This window comes from Cervus canadensis, chromosome 23 (genome assembly GCF_019320065.1).
Source record: "Cervus canadensis isolate Bull #8, Minnesota chromosome 23, ASM1932006v1, whole genome shotgun sequence".
In the NCBI taxonomy this organism is placed as follows: Eukaryota; Metazoa; Chordata; class Mammalia; order Artiodactyla; family Cervidae; genus Cervus; species Cervus canadensis.
In genome coordinates, this window is record NC_057408.1 from 8,523,351 (window position 1) to 8,542,031 (window position 18,681).

The following is an 18,681-nucleotide window of genomic DNA, read 5'->3' on the forward strand; positions in this document are numbered from 1 at the left end:
GTGAATAAATAAATATGAAGCATGGTCTTCTCCCTAGATCTACAATAGGAAAAGCTGTCAAAAATCCTATTATTTCTTGACATCAAAGGACAGGGGTTTAATACCCTGAAGTAAATGCTTTTTCTAATTGCTACTGTTTTCTCTAGTTCTCTGGGAGGGTATGATTGTCTTCCAGTGCGTCAGACCCCATCAGGCAAAGCAAAGGCTATCATGCCTTAAAATAACTCATCCTATAAAAGGAGTACCCAAAAAATGGGGGATCAGGCAGGACTGCAAGAGTACAGTTGGCTTTTAAACTGGCGAATAAGCACAGTGTACAAAAACCCAGATAGCAACAGAGGATGTGTGACTGTGTTGAAAATACAGAAGGAAATAAGGGTGAGTGGACTTAGGATAACTCACCGAGCAACAGCCGCAGTCCATCAGCAGGTGAGAGGCTGCAAGATGGTTCCTAGGGTCCGCTTCAGATTGGACCGAGCGCTCAGACATCACTTACTAATCCAAATGCCAGATGACACTACCCTGTCACTGGAATGTAGTCTGTGCCACAAGATTGCTTGTTTTATAGGAAGATGTCTGCTTGGTTGAGTGGTATAGGAAATAGATTCAGAATGTAGCCTTTGGAAGAGCCACAGGTAAGGTCTAAGGCATGTCTCATAGTTCTTCAGAAGAATAAAGACACAGACTAGAAAATCAAGACAAGAGCCAGGAATATACAGTGAGGGAATAAGTGAAGAAAAGTTTCCAAGCTAAAACATTTGAGATTCAGAGTATAAAATACTGAATCTACCCAAATACAAATGTATATAGCACAGGGACAGAGTTAATGCACATACAAAAGCAAGTGTGTCTGCTATCCATGGAAATCTATTCATGGAAATCTTTGCTTTAAAACATTTATTCCCCTTTACTAAAGGGCAGTCATAAGACCAAAGTTGTCTTATTGGCTGTTGACAAATCTCTCCTGGAAAATTTCTCTCATACTCTTTAATTCCCCATTCAAGAAAAAGAAAAAAATAAGGCCATATAATATGCCAGATAAAGTGCTAATACTGAACTCTACTTTAAATTCTTCTCTTGTACTTGAATGTTATTGAAATTAAATTCTACCTTGACCTCTTGATCTTCTGGGACCTCAGTGTTATCTTCAGCAAAATAATGGGAAGGGCACTAGTTGAACTCCAAGAGCCGTTGAGGTTCCAGCGTTCTAAACTTCTTTGCATTTGTGAATATTGCTTGAGAAGAGAGTGTCATATGAGGTTTAAACACTAGGCAATGTCTTTGATTCCTTTTGTAAAATGCACAGTGTCTTGCCTGTTATTCAGCATTCAGCAGGTTTAAAACTGTTGCCTGGACACTAGAGATAATCAATTATTATAATTATCTCCTTTCTAATGGGTTTGAGCTATGGTACTCTTTAGGCATGTCTGCATCTTATTATAATAATACAAATGCTTCAGATGCACTATAATACAGCATAGACCTGCCCAAATCACTAGAATCCCAGGCAGAAAATACTCCATTAGAATGTATTTTAATAGAACTATAATTTCTTTGTGTAAAACTACCAAAAAAGTAGTTAATTATTATTCTTATATATTTCCCAGTATACAATAGGGACAGGCCTGATTCAATTTTCTGCATAATATGCTATGCCAATATACTATTTACTTCTTTTGTGTTACTCTCCTTGTATATATCTCTATGCTAAAGTGAATTGATTTGTGTTAAGGGTTAGAATGTAAACTTTTCAAAAAAAAAAAACATTACTTAAAAACTGAAATTTAGGCAGAGATCACCATGTAACTGGATAGGATGAAGTGGGGGAAAAAAGAAGAATTGAAATGGGACACATTCCCTCACCCTGGGAATCTCCTTCTCTGGCTGGGAAGTCAGCTGGGACAGATTGGGAGGATCAGAGAAAAGGGCTTGGTTTGGCTGCAGAGAGAGAGCCTGAAGGGCCTGGAGTGTGATCCAGGCCACCACTGGGAACGCACATAGGATGGAGGCTGCGTCCTCCATAAGAGCCGCATTGTCCACACGTGCCCAGGGGGAGGGTTGTGGACCCATCGTGGCAGCCTCACTTCAGTGCGCTCACGGTGGGTGCTACTCCACTGCTACAAGCTCTGGGAACACGCAAGCACAGGTAGGTTGAATGACTGCAGGGCAGAAATCTAAGGTGACCCTGGTGATCCCACAGTGGCCGCTCTGTGGGCACAGTGCTTGGGGGGGCATCCGAGCTGATTACTTACTGTTGCTCCCCAGGCAGAGGCTGACCCAAGGGCCGTGCCAACAACAGTGTACTTGGTGGGTGCCCGCACTAGGGGGCAGGCCATGTCACAGGGTGCATGTCCTCGGACAGTTCCTGGGGAGGGGTACACACCTCCTTCCCAGCGGAGTGCTCTAGTCCTACCTACTGATTCCACTGGTTAAAACTGGGCCTGGGGACTTCTATCTCAACAAGAGGGGAGCAGACCCTGCCACCGAAAGGACTGTGGCAACCCACAGAGCAAACAGAAGGCCTCACCCAGCATCCACTGAAGGCTCCGGTCACTGTAGCACCCCCTTCATCGGGGGCCAGCACAACCTGAGGACAGAAATGGCAAACACGCATACCAAAAGCAGACCTCTTGAGCCAAAAATATTGGACTCAGGCTATACAAGGGCACTCTCACATAAACACAGCCCTTCAAAACCACAGTAGAAAACTGTTTAGCCTAAATTCATAAAGTCAGAGAAATATAAAATGAAAAAGCAGAGGAACCATTCCAACAACAACAAAAAAACACACAGGACAAATCCCATGTTTTAAAATAAGAAATAGACCTCTCAAGTGTACCAGACTCTGAGCTCAAAAAGGAGGTAATAAAAATACCGAAGGAATTAAGTAGGACTATCAATAGAAATGCAGATCATTGTAACAAGGATCTAGAAACTATAATGAGCCATTCAAAATTAGACAAGTCAATTACTGACATGAAAACCAAGTTACAGGCAAAAAATAGCAAACTAAATAATGCAGAAGAATGAATAAGTGATTTTGAAGACAGAATAATAAATTATGCAATCAGAGCAGCACACAGACAAATTAAAAAACAATGAAAGTAACACATGAAATCTATGGGATAATATAAAGGGTGCCAATCTATGCATAAGTAGGGATTGCAGAAGGAAAAGAGGAAAGGAGGTCAAAATGTATTTAAAGAAATCATGACTGAAAATTTACCAAACCTTAAAGAAGGAAAAAAGATGCCCAGTTACAGAAAGAACATAGGGTCCAAAACAAGTTGAGCTTGAAGAGACCCACACTAAGACATGTAATTGAAATGGAAAAAGTTAAAGCAAGAATCCTAAAGGCAGCAAGAGAAAAACAAATTGCAGGTGAATCCCCCCCCCCATAAATATATCACCTGATTTAGCCATGCAAAGTCTATAGGCCAGAAAGAAGTGGCTAGATATATTCAAAGTCCTGAATGGGAAAAAACCTGCAACCCAGAATACTTACCCAGCAAAATTAGCATTTAGAATAGAAGGAAGGAGAGACAGAAAATTTCTCAGACAAGCAAAAACCAAAGAATACATCAATACTGAGCCTCTTCTAAAATATTGAAAGGTGTTCTCAAAATAGAAAAGAAGCAAGAATCTATAAGGAAAGGGAAGATTGCAGTAGGAAAAGTAAACATATAAAAGGATTGTAGATCACTTAAATAAAGCCAGTACATACATTTCAAAAGAAATTTTTTTTAAAAAATTGTGAAAGTTATTTTAACTATGTGCGTGCACGCTAATTCATTTCTATCATGTCCGACTTTGTGCGACCCTATAGACTATAGCCCTCCAGACCCCTCTGTCTATGGGGATTCTCCAAGCAAGAATACTGGAGTGACTTGCCATGGGATATTCCTGACCCAAGGATCGAAACTATATCTCTTATATCTCCTTCACTGGCAGGCAGGTTCTTTACCACTAACGCCATGTGGAAAGCCTGGTTTTAACTACAATGAACAGCAAAAGGATAAACATAAAGATGTAAAATAGGAAATCAAAATTACAAGATGTTGGTGAGGGGAGTAAGAAAATGTAATCTTTTAGAATGTGTTTGAACTTATATTACTACCAGTTTAAAGCAAGTAGATATAATAATGGGTTAACATACTTGAAAATGCTCCTCTGTCCATGGAATCCTCCAGGCAACAGTAGTGGAGTGGGTTGCCATGTCCTTCTCCAGGGGATCTTCCCAACCCAGGTATTGAACATGGCTCTCGTGCTTTGCAGGCAGATTCTTTACCATCTGAGCCACCAGGGAAACCCACTTGAAATCCAGGGTAACCACAAATCAAAAACATAAAGTAGGTGCACAAGAACCAAAAAGAACTCAAGCAATAACACAAAAGAAGACAAGCAATCCACAAAAGGAAAATCCAAAAGAAAGGAACAAAGAAGAAATATAAAATCTTGGTAAATAAGATTTAAAGTGGCAACAAATACATACCCATAAATAATTACTTTAAATGCCAATAGAATAAATGCTGCAACCAAAAGATACAGGAGGGAAGATTGGACAATAAAACAAGAACCTACAGAATGCTGCCCACAAGAGGCCCCTATATGGAAAGTGAGGGGAGGGAAAAAGACATTTCATTCAAATAGAAATGACTAGAAACAGTAGGAATACTCATATAGGACAAAATGGACCTCAAAAACAAAGCCCATAAAGATAAAGAAGGACACTGTATACCATTAAAAGGATCAATATATATGCACCCAATATAGGAGCACCTAAATATGTAAAACAAATATTAACAGATATAAAAGGAGAAACAATGGGACTACAATAAAAGTAGAAGACTTTAATGCCCCACTGACATCAATGGACAGGATTCCAGGAAGAAAATCTGTAAAGCAACAGAGATCATATACAACAAAACAGTTATGTATAATTGGTAATTTTAGAACAGTAAGAGAGTGAAAGTCACTTAGTCGTGTCCAACTCTTGTGACCCCCATGGACTATATAATCTATGGAATTCTCCAGGCCAGAATACTGGAGTGGGTAGCCTTTCCCTTCTCCAGGGGATCTTCCCAACCTAGGGATCAAACCCAGGTCTCCCGCAGTGCAGGCAGATTCTTTACCAGCTCAGCCACAGGGAAAGCCCAAGAATACTGGAGTGGGTAGCCTATCCCTTCTCCAGTGGATCTTCCTGGTGCAGGAATCAAACCAGGGTTTCCTGCATTGCAGGCAGATTCTTTAACAAGTGAGCTATGAGGGGCCCTTAGAACAGTAAATCCCTCCATAAAAGAAAACACATTCTTCCCAAACACACATGGAATATTCTCTAGGATAGACCACAAAGGACACAAAACAAGTCTCAACAGATTTTAAGAGGACGGGTATTATTGCATGCAACCTTCTCTGACCACTGTGGCATGAAATTAGAAATGAGAAACAAGAATATATGGAGACCAACAACATGCTACTAAGAAACCAATGGGTCAAGGATGAAATCAAAGAGAAAATTTTACAAATACCTCAAGACAAATGACAATAAAAACACAACCATACAAAAAATCTATGGGATATAGCAAATGCAGTCTTAAGAGTAAAGTTTATAGCAAATAGAGCTTCCTCAAAAAACAACCCTGACCTACCACCTAACAGAATTAGAACAACCACAAAACCTAAAGTCGACAGAAGGAAGGAAATAATAAATATCAGAGAGGAGCTTTAAAAACAGACAAGTTAATGAAACCAAAAGCTGGTTTTGTTGAAAGAATAAACAAAATTGACAAACCTTTGGCCACGCTTACCAAAAATAAACAAGAGAAGACCAAATAAATGAAATAAGAAATGAAGAGGGAGACATAAAAAGTGATACCATATAAATAAAAATTAATCATTAGGGAATACTATAAACAACTCTACGCCACCAAACTGGACAACCTAGAAGAGACAGAAAAGTTTCTAAAAACATACAGCCCACTAAAACTGAATCAAGAATAATAGATAATTTGAAAAGACTGATCACTAGAAGTGAAACAACCTATAATTTAAAAAACTCCATGCAAGCAGAAGCCCAGGCCTAGATGGTTTCACTGGGGAATTCTACTAAATAAACATTTAAAAAAGAACTTACACTAATCTCTCTCAAACTCTTTCAAGAATCTGAAGAAGTCTGAAGAAAAGGGAACATTCCCAAAATCATTCTATGCAGCCACCATCACCCTGATACCAAAACCAGACAAAGAAACTACCAAAACATAAAATTGCAGGTCAGTATCTTTGATCAATATAGATGCAAAAATCCTTAATAAAATATTACCTAACTGAATTCAACAACACATAAAATAGATCATACATCATAGTCATGCTGGATTCATGCTAGGATCACAAGGTAATCAAACATATGAAAATCAATCAGATGATACATCAGTCACAAACAAAAGAAAGATAAAAACCACATGATCGGCTCAATAGATGCAGAAAAAAGCATTTGATAAAATGCAGCATCCATTCATAATAAAAATTCTCACCAAAGTGGGAATGGAGGGGATATATCTCAACATAATGAAAGCTATTTATAAATCCACTGTTAACATAATACTTAATGGTGAAAACCTGAATGCATTCTCGCTAAAACATGGAACAAGACAAGAATGCCCACTTACCACTTCTATTCAATGTAGTATTTGAAGTTCTAGCTATAGAAATCATACAAGAATTAAGTATATACAAATTGTAAGGGAAGAAGAAGTAAAATTGTAATTATATGCAGATGACATGACACTATATGTAGAAAACCCTAAAAACTCCACACAAAAACAAGTAGAAGTTATAACTTTAGCAAGGTAGCAGGATACAAGATTAGCATACATAAATCAGTTACATTTCTTTACACTAACAATGAAATAGCAGAAGAAGAAAGTTTTTTTTAAATCCCCTTTAAAATTGCATCAGAGAAATAAAATATTTAGGAATAAACCTGACCAAGGAGGTGAAAGACTTATAAACTGAGAACTATAAAAATATTCATAAAAGAAATTGAAGGTTATTTAAAGGAATGGAAAAACTATTCCATGCTCTTGAGTTAGAAGAACTAATATTATTAAAATGGCCATACTACACAACACAATCTACAGATTTAATGTGATCTCTATCAAATTACCCATGACTTTTTCCACAAAACTAGAACATATAATACTAAAACTTATATGCAACCATTAAAGGCCAGAATTGCAAAGTGATCCAAAGGGAAAAGAACAAAGCAGGAGACAAAATCCTCACAAACCGCATACCGTACTACAAAGTTACAGTAATCAAAATAGCATGGCCTTGGCACGGAAACAGATGAATGGATCACTGGAACAGAAGAGAGAGCCCATAAATAAATCCTCACACTTTTGGTCAATTATCCTTTGACAAACGAGCCAAGATACAGTGGGGAAAAGCCAGTTTCTTCAGCAAGTGGTGCTGGGAACGTTGAACAGCTGCACGTAAATCAATGAAGTTATTAGAACACACCCTCACACCATACAAAAAAACTCAAAATAGCTTCAAGACTTAAATATAATACATGACCCCAAAAAACTCCTAGATGAGAATATAGGCAAAACATTCTCTTATATAAATTTATATAAATTGTAGCAATAATTTCTTAGGTCAGTCTCCCAATAGAAATAAAAGCAAATATAAACCAATAGGACCTAATGAAACTTGTAAGTTTTTGCACAGCAAGGAAAACCGGAAATAAAATCAAAAGACAACTTTCAGAACAGAGGAAAATATTTACAAATGATGTGACCAAGAAAAGATTCATCTCCAAAATAGGCAAACAGTTCATACAGCTCAATATCAAAGAACCCCAAACAACCTGATCATAAAGTGGGCAGGAGACCTAAATAGAGATTTTCCTAAAAAGACAGATGGCCAATAGGCACATGAAAAGATGTGCAACATCGCTAATTAACAGAGAAATGCAAATTAAAACCACAATGAGATATCACCTCAAACCAGTCAGAATGGTCATGTGTGTGTGTGTGTATGTGTGTGTGTGTGTGTGTGTGTGTGTGTGTGTTAGTCATTCAGGCATGTCTGACTCTTTGCGACCCCACGGACTGTGTAGTCAGCCAGGCTTTTCTGTCCATGGAATTTTCCAGGCAAGAATACTGGAGTGAGTTGCCATTCCCTTCTCCAGGGCATCTTCCCAACCCAGGGATCAAGCCCAGGTCTCCTGCACTGCAGGCAGATTCTTTACCATCTGAGCCACCAGGGCCATAAAGACTGAAAATAAGAGATGCTAGAGAGGGTGTGGGAAAAATGGAAACCTACGCTGTTGGTAGAAATGTAACTTGGTGCAGACACCATGGAGAACGGTATGGAGGTTTCTTAAAAATTTTTAAATATTGAGTTGCCATATGATCCAGCAGTTCCACTCCTGAGCATATATCCAGAGAAAGCACTACTTCAAAAAGATACATGCACCCCAGTGTTCACTGAAGCTCTGTTCACAATAGCCAGGCCATGGAAGCAACCTAAATGTCTATCAGCAGAATGGATAAAGAAGATGTAGGGTATCTATATAATTCTCAGCCATAAAAAAGAATGAAACAGTGACATCTACAGCATGGATGGACCTAGAGATTATCACACTAAATGAAGTCAAATCCCATATAATCCTATTTATATGTGGAATCTGACAAATGATATAAAAAACATATTTATAAACCAGAAACAGATATACAGACATAGAAAACAAACTTAAGGCTGCCAAAGTGGAAAGGGGTAGAAGGGAGGGATAAATTTGGAGTTTGGCATTAGCAGATACAAATTACTATATATAAAATAAACAAGGACCCACTGCATAGCAACTTAGGAAACTATATTCAGTATCTTATAACCTATAATGGAGAAGAATCTGAAAAAGAATATATATATGTGTGTGTTGGAATCTCTTTGTATACCTAAAACTAGTACAACACTGTAAATCAACTATAATTTGTAAAGAACTAAAATTTAAAATTCAAAAACTAATTGGATTTCACCATATGCCATCAAGAAAATTGAAGTAAAAATTTTAACAAAAAAATATCAAATATTAACATACAAAGTGTTAATCATTCAAATGTAGCTGCTCTGTTCTATTAAATGTAGGGAAGGAAGAGCTAGGAGGTCATGGAATGTGCTCGGAGGAACATCTTTCCATGGCAATAAAACTACATTCGGGTTTAATCAGGACATTGTGAACATACTTGAAGGGACTGTAAACACAATTCAGAAAATGACATTCACAGTAGGAGTTCCATAGATGCATTCCCAGTGTTCACAAGTACTGTATGAAGACTGCTCTTTAAACTTTGTGCATTCACTTGCGTGATCATCTATAATATTCATGTGAATTACACACGCTGGGGTGTCTAGAGAATCCTTTATAGCATCACTCTGCCAGGGTTTTTAGTGCCTGCCTTTGTATTTAGGTTTACAACTAAGTTGGCTCTAGGAACACTATGTTTCTAGTCAGAGGCCAAAGGAAAAATACAGAGGTAGATTTACTACACAGATCATTTCTTCAGATCCAATGAAGACCAGCTGGAAGAATGAAGGTTTGCTAGTTGTTCGACCAGAAAAAAAACTGATGGTAGAAAAGGATCATGTAAGACAAACTCAAAATGACCTGTGTGACACAGCAGTCAGTAAAAAATTTATGTGATTATTTTGTTTCAGTCCACTGACTTCCAATCTCATTAAATTGATGATTTTAATTTAAATTGCATTATTTGTATAGTACTTTGCTATTTAACTTAAACATGTTTTGGTTTCACACAATAGTCTTAGAACTACAAGTTTATAAAAGTTATGCCAAGTTTTATGTTTGTATAAAAGTAAATAACACTGTAATAAAAGTAGTTTAAATCAATGCCAAACTTCATTGTTTTCCTCTTTAAATTCAAACATAATTTAAGAAACTATAATACAATAAGTAGTTTATACCCTCAAATGACTTATAGTCTTGAACTACGTTTCATATTTTTTTATACTGCTTCTTCAAAAAGCTCATTTAAGTTGGATGGATTAAATCAACATGTCAATGAAAAAGACATTAATGTGTTCAGTGGAATTTGATAGATCTTGGTAAAAATTCTTACTATCTGCCCTTCTGAAATGTATGAATTTGGTTAAGTTACTTCATTTCTCTTCCTTTTAGCATCCTTGTATATGAACTGGAGATAGAATACTTAGCAGGCTTGTTTTGACAATTAAATCTCTTTTTAATTAATTTTAATTGGAGGCTAATCACTTTACAATATTGTAGTGGCTTTCGCCATAGATCGATATGAATCAGCCACGGGTGTACACGTGTCCCTCATCCTGAACCCCCTCCCACCTCCCTCCCATCCCGTCCCTCAGGGTCGTCCCAGTGCACCAGCCCTGAGCACCCTGTCTCATGCATCGAACCTGGGCTGGCGATCTGTTTCACATATGGTAATATACATGTTTCAATGCTATTCTCCCAAATCATCCCACCCTCGCCTTCTCCCACAGAGTCCAAAAGTCCAAAAATCTTAATTTGAAAGAATGACAGGAAATCAGCAACTTTAAATACATCATCTTATTAATCCTCACAAATTATTATTTCTATTTTATAGATGTAGAAACAGGCAAGAGAAATTAGGTTAGTTGAGCAAGGAATTATACAGGTAGAATGCACAGTTAGGCTTTCCAGGATCTGAATTCAGATTCAGTTGGTAAGTCCCAAATTCTTCCCTACTATGCTATTGTCTAAAATGAAATAAACTTAGCACAAATCTAGAGCTTAGTAGGAGCTCCATAAATATTAGTATTTCCTTTCTTAATAAGAAGATGATTCTTACTTCTCCTGTCTCTGTATCTATTCTCATATGACTTACCAAAAACTTAAGATCACCCTCTAGTGATAAATGATTCTAACTGCAGACTTTTCAGCCTTGGTTTAAGAAAAGTGGTGATTGAATATAAATATGAAGGAATTAGATGCTAGGCCAAAATGTATGAGAAAACGTGCATTGGATAGGATTTAGCATTTATAAATTACTAGCTTTCTAGATGGTTTGCATTCTTCCTTTCCTAATAAGCAAGTATCCCCTATTTCTCTGATAGTATAACAACTTTTGAGTTTTATTAACTAGATTATGTTTTTGAAAGTCTGGTCAAAATTACTTTTTTTTTTACCCAAAAATATACAGTATGTCGCTGGGATCGTTTGAACTTAAATATCATCATTGATTATAGAAGAGAACTGAGGCAGACTAATTGTAATAGCTTCAATGCCTCCTATGCTAAGGTTTTGGTTCTAATACTGACAAAAGTCCTTAGGTATATGAGGTATACTAGCTGATTTGATATACACCTTTATAAAATTTGTATTTTAGGCTATAGGGACAAATTTATACTGCTGCTATATGTTGCAGAATTTATAAGGCAAATTTTAGACCCTAAAAGAAAAGGTAGTCGTTGTTTGTAGCAGACTGAAATATCATTTAGTAGAAACTCAAGAGTTATTCAAATGACTTTCATGAGCATTAGAATGTGTTTCATTGAGAGAAACTGTACTGATTAGGACAGAATCATACCTTTTTTTTCTTTTCCAACAGAAAATATTCAATCAGTTTAGCCATAAAGAACTGTTTTGCACTGTAACATCTAATACTCATTTGCAGATCAGAGCAACCATCTCTTTTAACTGCGCAAGTGTTCCTTGGTACTTGTTATAAACAGTATATGGCTTATACAGGTGGTCAAGAACAGGGCTCTCTGGCCCAAAGCTGCCACCGGCCCCAACTGAGCTGGCTTGACACTTACACTGTATGGCAAACAGTCCGCAGTTCCCAGGCAACCTTTCACAGGGATATCTGAAATGAGCTCGCAATGACATATGACTGGTGGAGGTTCATCTGGAGAGGCCTAATCAGGATTTGTCTTCCATTCAGTAGAAATAAAATGAGCCCGTTTTCATGTGTCAGAACTCATGTCTTGACTACAGAATGAACAATAACCTAAAGGCAATGCCAACCCACTGGATTCGGCTTACACACTTGAGAGATTGTTCCAGAATGTTTTACACAGTACTTTCATCACTCTGTTTTCTATTTTAGGGCCTACTCTTCCCAAGACTCATGTTAAAACAGCCTCTCTTGGGTTGGCTGGAAAGGCAAGATCTCCTTTGCTTCCTGTATCTGTGCCGACAGCCCCTGAAGTGTCTGAGGAGAGCCACAAACCAACAGAGGACCCAGCCAATGTAAGGCCATCCTTGAAACTCACGGAAGCACGCTGTGCAAAGCAGTCTAAGCCAACCAACCCTCTCCACCAAGCCCAAGCCCTCGCTGCTCTTCCTATTTGTTTAGTTCTGTTTTCCTTCACTTGAATATGAAGAGAAAAAACTTTATGGAAAAAAATTACATCAGGGATCTAGTTATATGAAAAAGATCATTGATACTTAAAGGCAATCTTTATACATACAAGCTGATAGCAACATATTGAGTGACTTTACATACATATACACACACACATATGTGTATATACATTTATATAAATAGGTACATGCGTGTGTGTATATATATATACACACACACACTGTCATCACTATCCTACAGAAATACAATGTGAACCACACAGTTTAAAACTTTCTAGGAGTCACATGAAAAGATGTAAAAATAAATAGGTGAGATTAATTTTAATGATATATTTTTATCTAACCCATATAGATATTATCACTTCAACATGCAATAAATATAAAAAAATTATCATTAAGATATTTACTTTTTTGTACTAAGTGCTCAGAATATGATGTATATTTTATATGTACAACACATCTCAATTTAGGCTATTCACATTTCAAAACCCCAGGTGCTACTTTTGACTTGTTTCTGTATTGGACAACGAAATCTAGATGATTCAAGAAAAACAACCCAGACAGCTATGACATCATTTGTGGAAAGAAGTAACAAAACTAATCACCTCACTGCACCCTCCCTTTTCATACATAGGGCCAGTTTTTTGAGCCAAAGTGGCTATTTTCAATCCTTGTCAAACTCTGAAGATAACACAGTAAATGACCAAATCATTTACTGGCAGGCTGAAATTCCTATAAGAAGGTACCATCTACAACCTATTTAATACCACGAGGTCAAGTTCCCACAAAAAAATGCTTATGTGGTATTACAAAGAAAAGAAACCTGCTTATGTAAATTCTGTTTATAGCCTGATGGACAGGAAAAGTAACTAACATACTCAACATCTACCCTGTGCTGAACACTGATAGGCACTAAACACGTCCCAGGATGCTCAGAACAGCCTTTGAAATAGATATAACCATCTTCATTTTATACCTGAAAGCTACACATCAGAGAGGTTTACTAACTCGTCCAAGATCACACAGCTAGTAATTGGCAGGACTTGATTTGAAACAAGATTTTGTTTTCAACACAGAAGCCTCATCACCAGGATGAAGCTGGTGAAATAGCACACAATCCTTCGTCACCGCCTCTTTTACGACCAGCATCTTCAGCCAATGGTCATATGCTGCGTGCAGCCCCCGGGCTATGGGCCACTGTGTCATACATGAGAACGCACAGTGAAATGATTAGAGATGGCCCCGCCTTAACAAAAGGAAGGCACCAACATTCACCTGCACTAATCCTTTGCTCTCGTTCTCTCTGTAGGTGTATGAACAGGATGATCTGAGTGAACAAATGGCAAGTTTGGAAGGGCTGATGAAGCAGCTTAATGCCATCACAGGCTCGGCCTTTTAACACGCATTGCCGAATTGATGAGCTGAATTTGCGGGAACCTGTGCAGCATTACCAATTACCCACCAACAGCACACCTGTGTCCAAGGACGCTAACCAGTGTACAGGTCAGCCATCAAGACCACTTACTCCTGGAAGATCCTGCAGCAGTTCAGAAGGAAGACGCAGTCCTTCCTTCCTGGGCATCAGGAGTTTCAAAATGAGGACTCTGGGGTCCCTTAACAAAAGCTAAGACACATCTTCACTGCAGTGCCAAAGCTGAAGCTGCGAGAACAGTCCTGGGCCTTTGCCACTGCAGTGACCGCACTGTCATGACAAACACTTAACGTTCTTCATCAAGGCCTGTCCATTTCTCCTAATGTGTAGGTCTAGTCTTACAAACGGCAAGTGCATTATTGAAGCCTGGACCCTGCCATGGCAAACCAGTGCAAGCTCACTATTTTGTTTCCAAATTGAAAGTACAGAGCACCCATGGGAACTTTCTCACCAAAGGATTGGATGTTTTTCTGACAGCACAAAAAAAGTAAACAGGCAAACAGAGGCTTCTGTCACGCGGTCACACTTGCACAGGTGGTGGGTATCAGCAAGTGGCTGTGAAATTCACCCGTGTTAGCAAGGTATCTGTAAATCCACCCTTGGTTAACACTGATGTCTGGAGAACAGGAACACTTAAAAATCTCCAGCTAGGGGCATGCTGCCAGCCACCGGTCCACTTCCTGAAGGAGGATACAATATGCAATCTTCTCAGACACCCAGAAATTATGAGCTTAAAACTTCTAACAGTACACTGTTCAATCTGGGTGGCTTTTGTGCCATCCCACACTGTGATGATATTTCAAAGCTTCACCAAGCCCGTCTCCCTCAGAAGTCTGGCTGGAAGAGTCCCCCTCTCCACCCCATCCCTCCCTGAGTCCTCCTGGGCAGCCAGTCCCGGTCAGGTGGCCAGCTCCACACATTCCATGCCACCTGCCCCCGCCCCGATCTACCTTCCCGAAACCCTCTGTGGATGTGGCAGACCCATCCCATCCAAGGAAGGGAAGGAAAATGGAAGGTGGTTTCAAACAGTACCTTCTCTTAAGTGATGTCTCTTCCACCAGCAGGGTCCTCACTGACTCAGGACAGGCAGTGTTGATGAATGGCGACCACCAGATTTGTTGTCAAGGAAACTTTCTGCACCACGCCTGCCCAGAGTCAGAGAGGAACGGAGAGGAAGACACCACTTGACACTTCTGACACATCATCCTAAATCCGGTGGATGCTCTTTAAAACTGCATCTTCATTGTGAGCTAGAACCTTAAACTCCTATTGCCATGTTTATCTACAGCTTGCAACTAGGTGAAATTAAAAACATTGTGTGTGCACCCTTTTAGTTTCTGAATTTGCAGCTGCAGATTTGGAGTTAATCCATTTGTGCAGCTGAATCGCCAAAAGGGAGCCCGTTTGCATATTTATGTTAGGCAACTTGAAAACCCAATAAGAGAGTTTCAGCTGAATTACTCCTTTCAGCTCTGCCTTTGATTTCAAGCTTGAGTAGGTCATAATTTTAAAAGAGCATGGAAGGAATAGGATCTTTACAACCTAATAGCTCCTTTTATTAGGTGGGTAATTATATATGAATCCCTGAATGAAATATTTTGAGCAAAATGGCACTGTAACAGAAGTAATAATTCAGATTATTTTTTTACAGTTTTATGTCGGGAAGGAAATCTGATGTCAAAGAGAGGGCTTGTTCAAATGGTTCATTAGAAAGTCCGGTCCATTTGTGAAATTGTTCTTTCAACAAGAGTGCTTGTTCAATTTACTTATATTTTCATGAAGTCCTTCTGAAGAGCTATGTGACGTTATCCTCTGGGGCAGATAACTCTTATTCAATATCTAAACACTTAGGCAAACAACACTCCACTGACCTGGAACAAGGCATTTCATAACATAATGTTGAGTCTTACAAAAAATAATCCATGACATCAGAAAAAAAAATGTCCATTAGCCCACCTTACCTTCTCAAGGTCCTAGGATGGGTTTTCCATTCTAATCCTCACAAACACGGAACATTCTCTGAAGGCATCTGATACCCAAGGAAAGTCACCCTGAGGGTCCAGTTTGGAATGAGCTGCGGATTTCAGGGATTAGTCATGTCTTCAATCTGTATGCTGTATCTGCACAATCAAGAGAACTAGCATTTTTACAACATTCCGAACTCCTCTAGTCAAAGTCAATGATCTTAGGAGATACATTGTTTAAACACATGAAAATATACAGTGTATGATTTCAGCATGCTCTTGAAACTGTCTTCATAAACACACCCAATGCTCTATCTTAGTAATTGGCAATGCTAATAAGTCTTAGCTCATGCAAGGAATATGTGGTAGAATCCATTTACATTCTCAGAAGAGGCTCTTGGGAGATTGGCCCAGTGGTTTGAACATGACTTGACCACAACTCTGTACAACCCTGCTCCTTGTTCTCTCAGATAGTTCACGTGCGTGTACAACTGCCTGCCCAAGTGTACAGGTAACTTTTTAATTTCCCGGTCTCCTGATCTCTCGACAAGAAGAAATCTGCGAATCCTGCAAGATAACCTTTGTTTTGCTCTTACTCTGAGTCTAGTTCATGACAAACAGGGCTCTTTAAGCTCATAAATCTCCCTGATTCCCGTGGGGTGATGCTTGACAGCCAACCAGCAGCTCTGCCACCAGAAGTCAGTTCTCCCCGAAAAAGAAGAAAATAAAACTTGGCAGAGCATGCCCGGACCCCGCGCCACAAACCGCCCCCCGCCCCCCGGCTCTGCTGAACTGTCAGGCATGAGCCGCCTCTTGAAAAAGCTTGGTATGTTTCTTTGGTATTTCATGCTGATAAGAAAGCTATTTTCTTTCCTCTAGGAAGTTCTGCATTTGAGAAACTCACAAAAATGCAGAGCTCAAAATGCACAGAACACTTGGAGGATGCTCTGGCCAAGAGTTAAATAGTTCTTAGAGACTCACTCTCAATAAGAAACCAGTCACAGCTCTTTGTAGAACAGAGCTATAAGCTTCCAGAGCATTTAAATAATGGAACTTTACATTTGGATATTATAAAGTGCACATACAATTGAACAAGCTGGAAAAAAATCAAGTGAGGGCAGGGATATAGGAGGTGAATTTATTAAGGCTTCCTAGGAGGGGTTGGATATAACATTATTATTTTCTTCAAAATAAGGGTCGTTCCCAGTGACGTACATGTTTTCGTCCCCTGCATTGGGTAAGACCTACAAAAGTCCAGCACTGGTGTGTCATTCCAGACATTTGGAAACTATAATAGTTTGGCATTCATTGGCTTTTCCCATAAAGAATCTAAGCATAGGTCTTTCTGGAAGCCTTCACAGTCTGTGCTTGAAAATGGTTACTCATTCCTAGTTACCCTTGTGATACAGCTGTCTGTTGACTCTGTTTAAAGAGACATCTTAAGGTCTTCTCCAAACATAATAGTGTCTCATACATGGCTGCTGAACTGAAATTCTAACCACCCCACCCCAAAAAAGCCACCTCTAAAGAGATCCCCTTACCTTTCATATAAAAAACTGTGTTCCAGACTGACTCCTTGTAATTTCAGAATGTCCATTTCTAGTTCATGAGAGAGAAAAAGAAATAGAGTAAGTCCCTAGTTTGACACGTGTTTATCAAAAACAAAACCATCAGAACTTTAAAATAGATGCAGAGTGCAGTCGCTTTCCCTTCCTGGACCAATTTACTTCATCTAAACGCAGACCGTCCCTAAGGCCAGATGTTAATATCCTCACATGTTCATCACGCACATACACAAGAGAGAACCCCCAACAATCCGGAGCAGCAGAGCAGTCAGTTGTACACTCAAACCTACTATCTCTTTTTAAATATTTTCAAAGCGACATTTGACTTACAATAATTTGTATTTCTCTGGTAACTTTCAGAAAGCACTTTCCTAGTGTACAGAAAAGCTTTTCACTTGATTCCAACGTTTCCAATTAAGTCAGACTTTGGAAAAAATCATAGATGTTTTGTATGATATTCCATTGCACTCAAAAATACGTGCTCTCCCATGTGTCAGTGTAACTTGCTATTGAAATACCTGCTTCCAAAATGTCCTGATTCTGGAAAGAAATGCCTGAATACTTCCTGGTCAGTGAGATCAGACGGAAGCGCACACACTAAGACTGTATCTCGGCTCTTCATTGCCGCTCCCGGGTAACGTTCTCTGGCTGGATTTCTGCTGCACTCTGAAGGACTTCTGCTCTCAGCAGAGAGCCTCTGTACACTGTCATCCTCTGATTTTTTTGTTGGTTGGAGAGCAACAGCAAAAACTCTACAAGATGTCGCGAACACAGATACATGGGCCAAGGGGTCTCAGTGTGTGCTGAACGTGTGTTCTCAGATGCAAGAAAGGAAGGTTAGAGAGGAGGAGAAATGCTGTTTTTTTATTACTGTAGGGTAAACCTGACAATTCAGAACTTTGTGAATTGTCAGCTTGTTTTGGGGGGGGGGGGTTGGGTGGGTGGGTCCAGGGTGTACTTTTTATAAGTAATATTTAATTTATTATTTAGAGTGGCTTCTTTTTTGGATAATTTATGATACAGAGGGAGACCTGGTTGGGAATCTAGATCTGGCTGTTAAAGCTGCAGTGATCCATAGCTTAGAGGGACCACTTTGGAGATGAACTGTCCACAGCTCAGTATGAGGGTGTGCCCAGGCAAAGCCCCCGCTGAATTTCCGTCATCACCGCCTTCTCCCTTGCCAGGGTCATTCAAACTTGGTTACCACCAAACCCACAATATTCTGATGGCATTTTTCAGATCACATGCTACTCATTCTCTCCGAGGGCTTTGCGATTCAAATTGTTAGTGTGCTAGTGGTAGGTTTATTTGGTAGAAATGGGTATACTACAGCTTTAA

At 39.1% G+C, this 18,681-nt stretch overlaps 1 protein-coding gene across 6 annotated transcripts in view; it reads left to right on the plus strand.

Moving 5' to 3' along the window:
- Positions 1-18,261, plus strand: part of DCC (DCC netrin 1 receptor) — a 1,219,152-nt gene extending 1,200,891 nt beyond the window's left edge. For all 6 annotated transcript variants that reach the window (XM_043444495.1, XM_043444496.1, XM_043444497.1 and 3 more), the window contains 2 exons: positions 12,126-12,268; positions 13,692-18,261. In XM_043444495.1, coding sequence (XP_043300430.1) covers positions 12,126-12,268; positions 13,692-13,781 — 233 coding nt within the window. In that variant the 3' untranslated portion in view covers positions 13,782-18,261. The remainder of the gene's footprint in view (positions 1-12,125; positions 12,269-13,691) is intronic.
- The last annotated feature ends 420 nt before the right edge of the window (positions 18,262-18,681 follow it).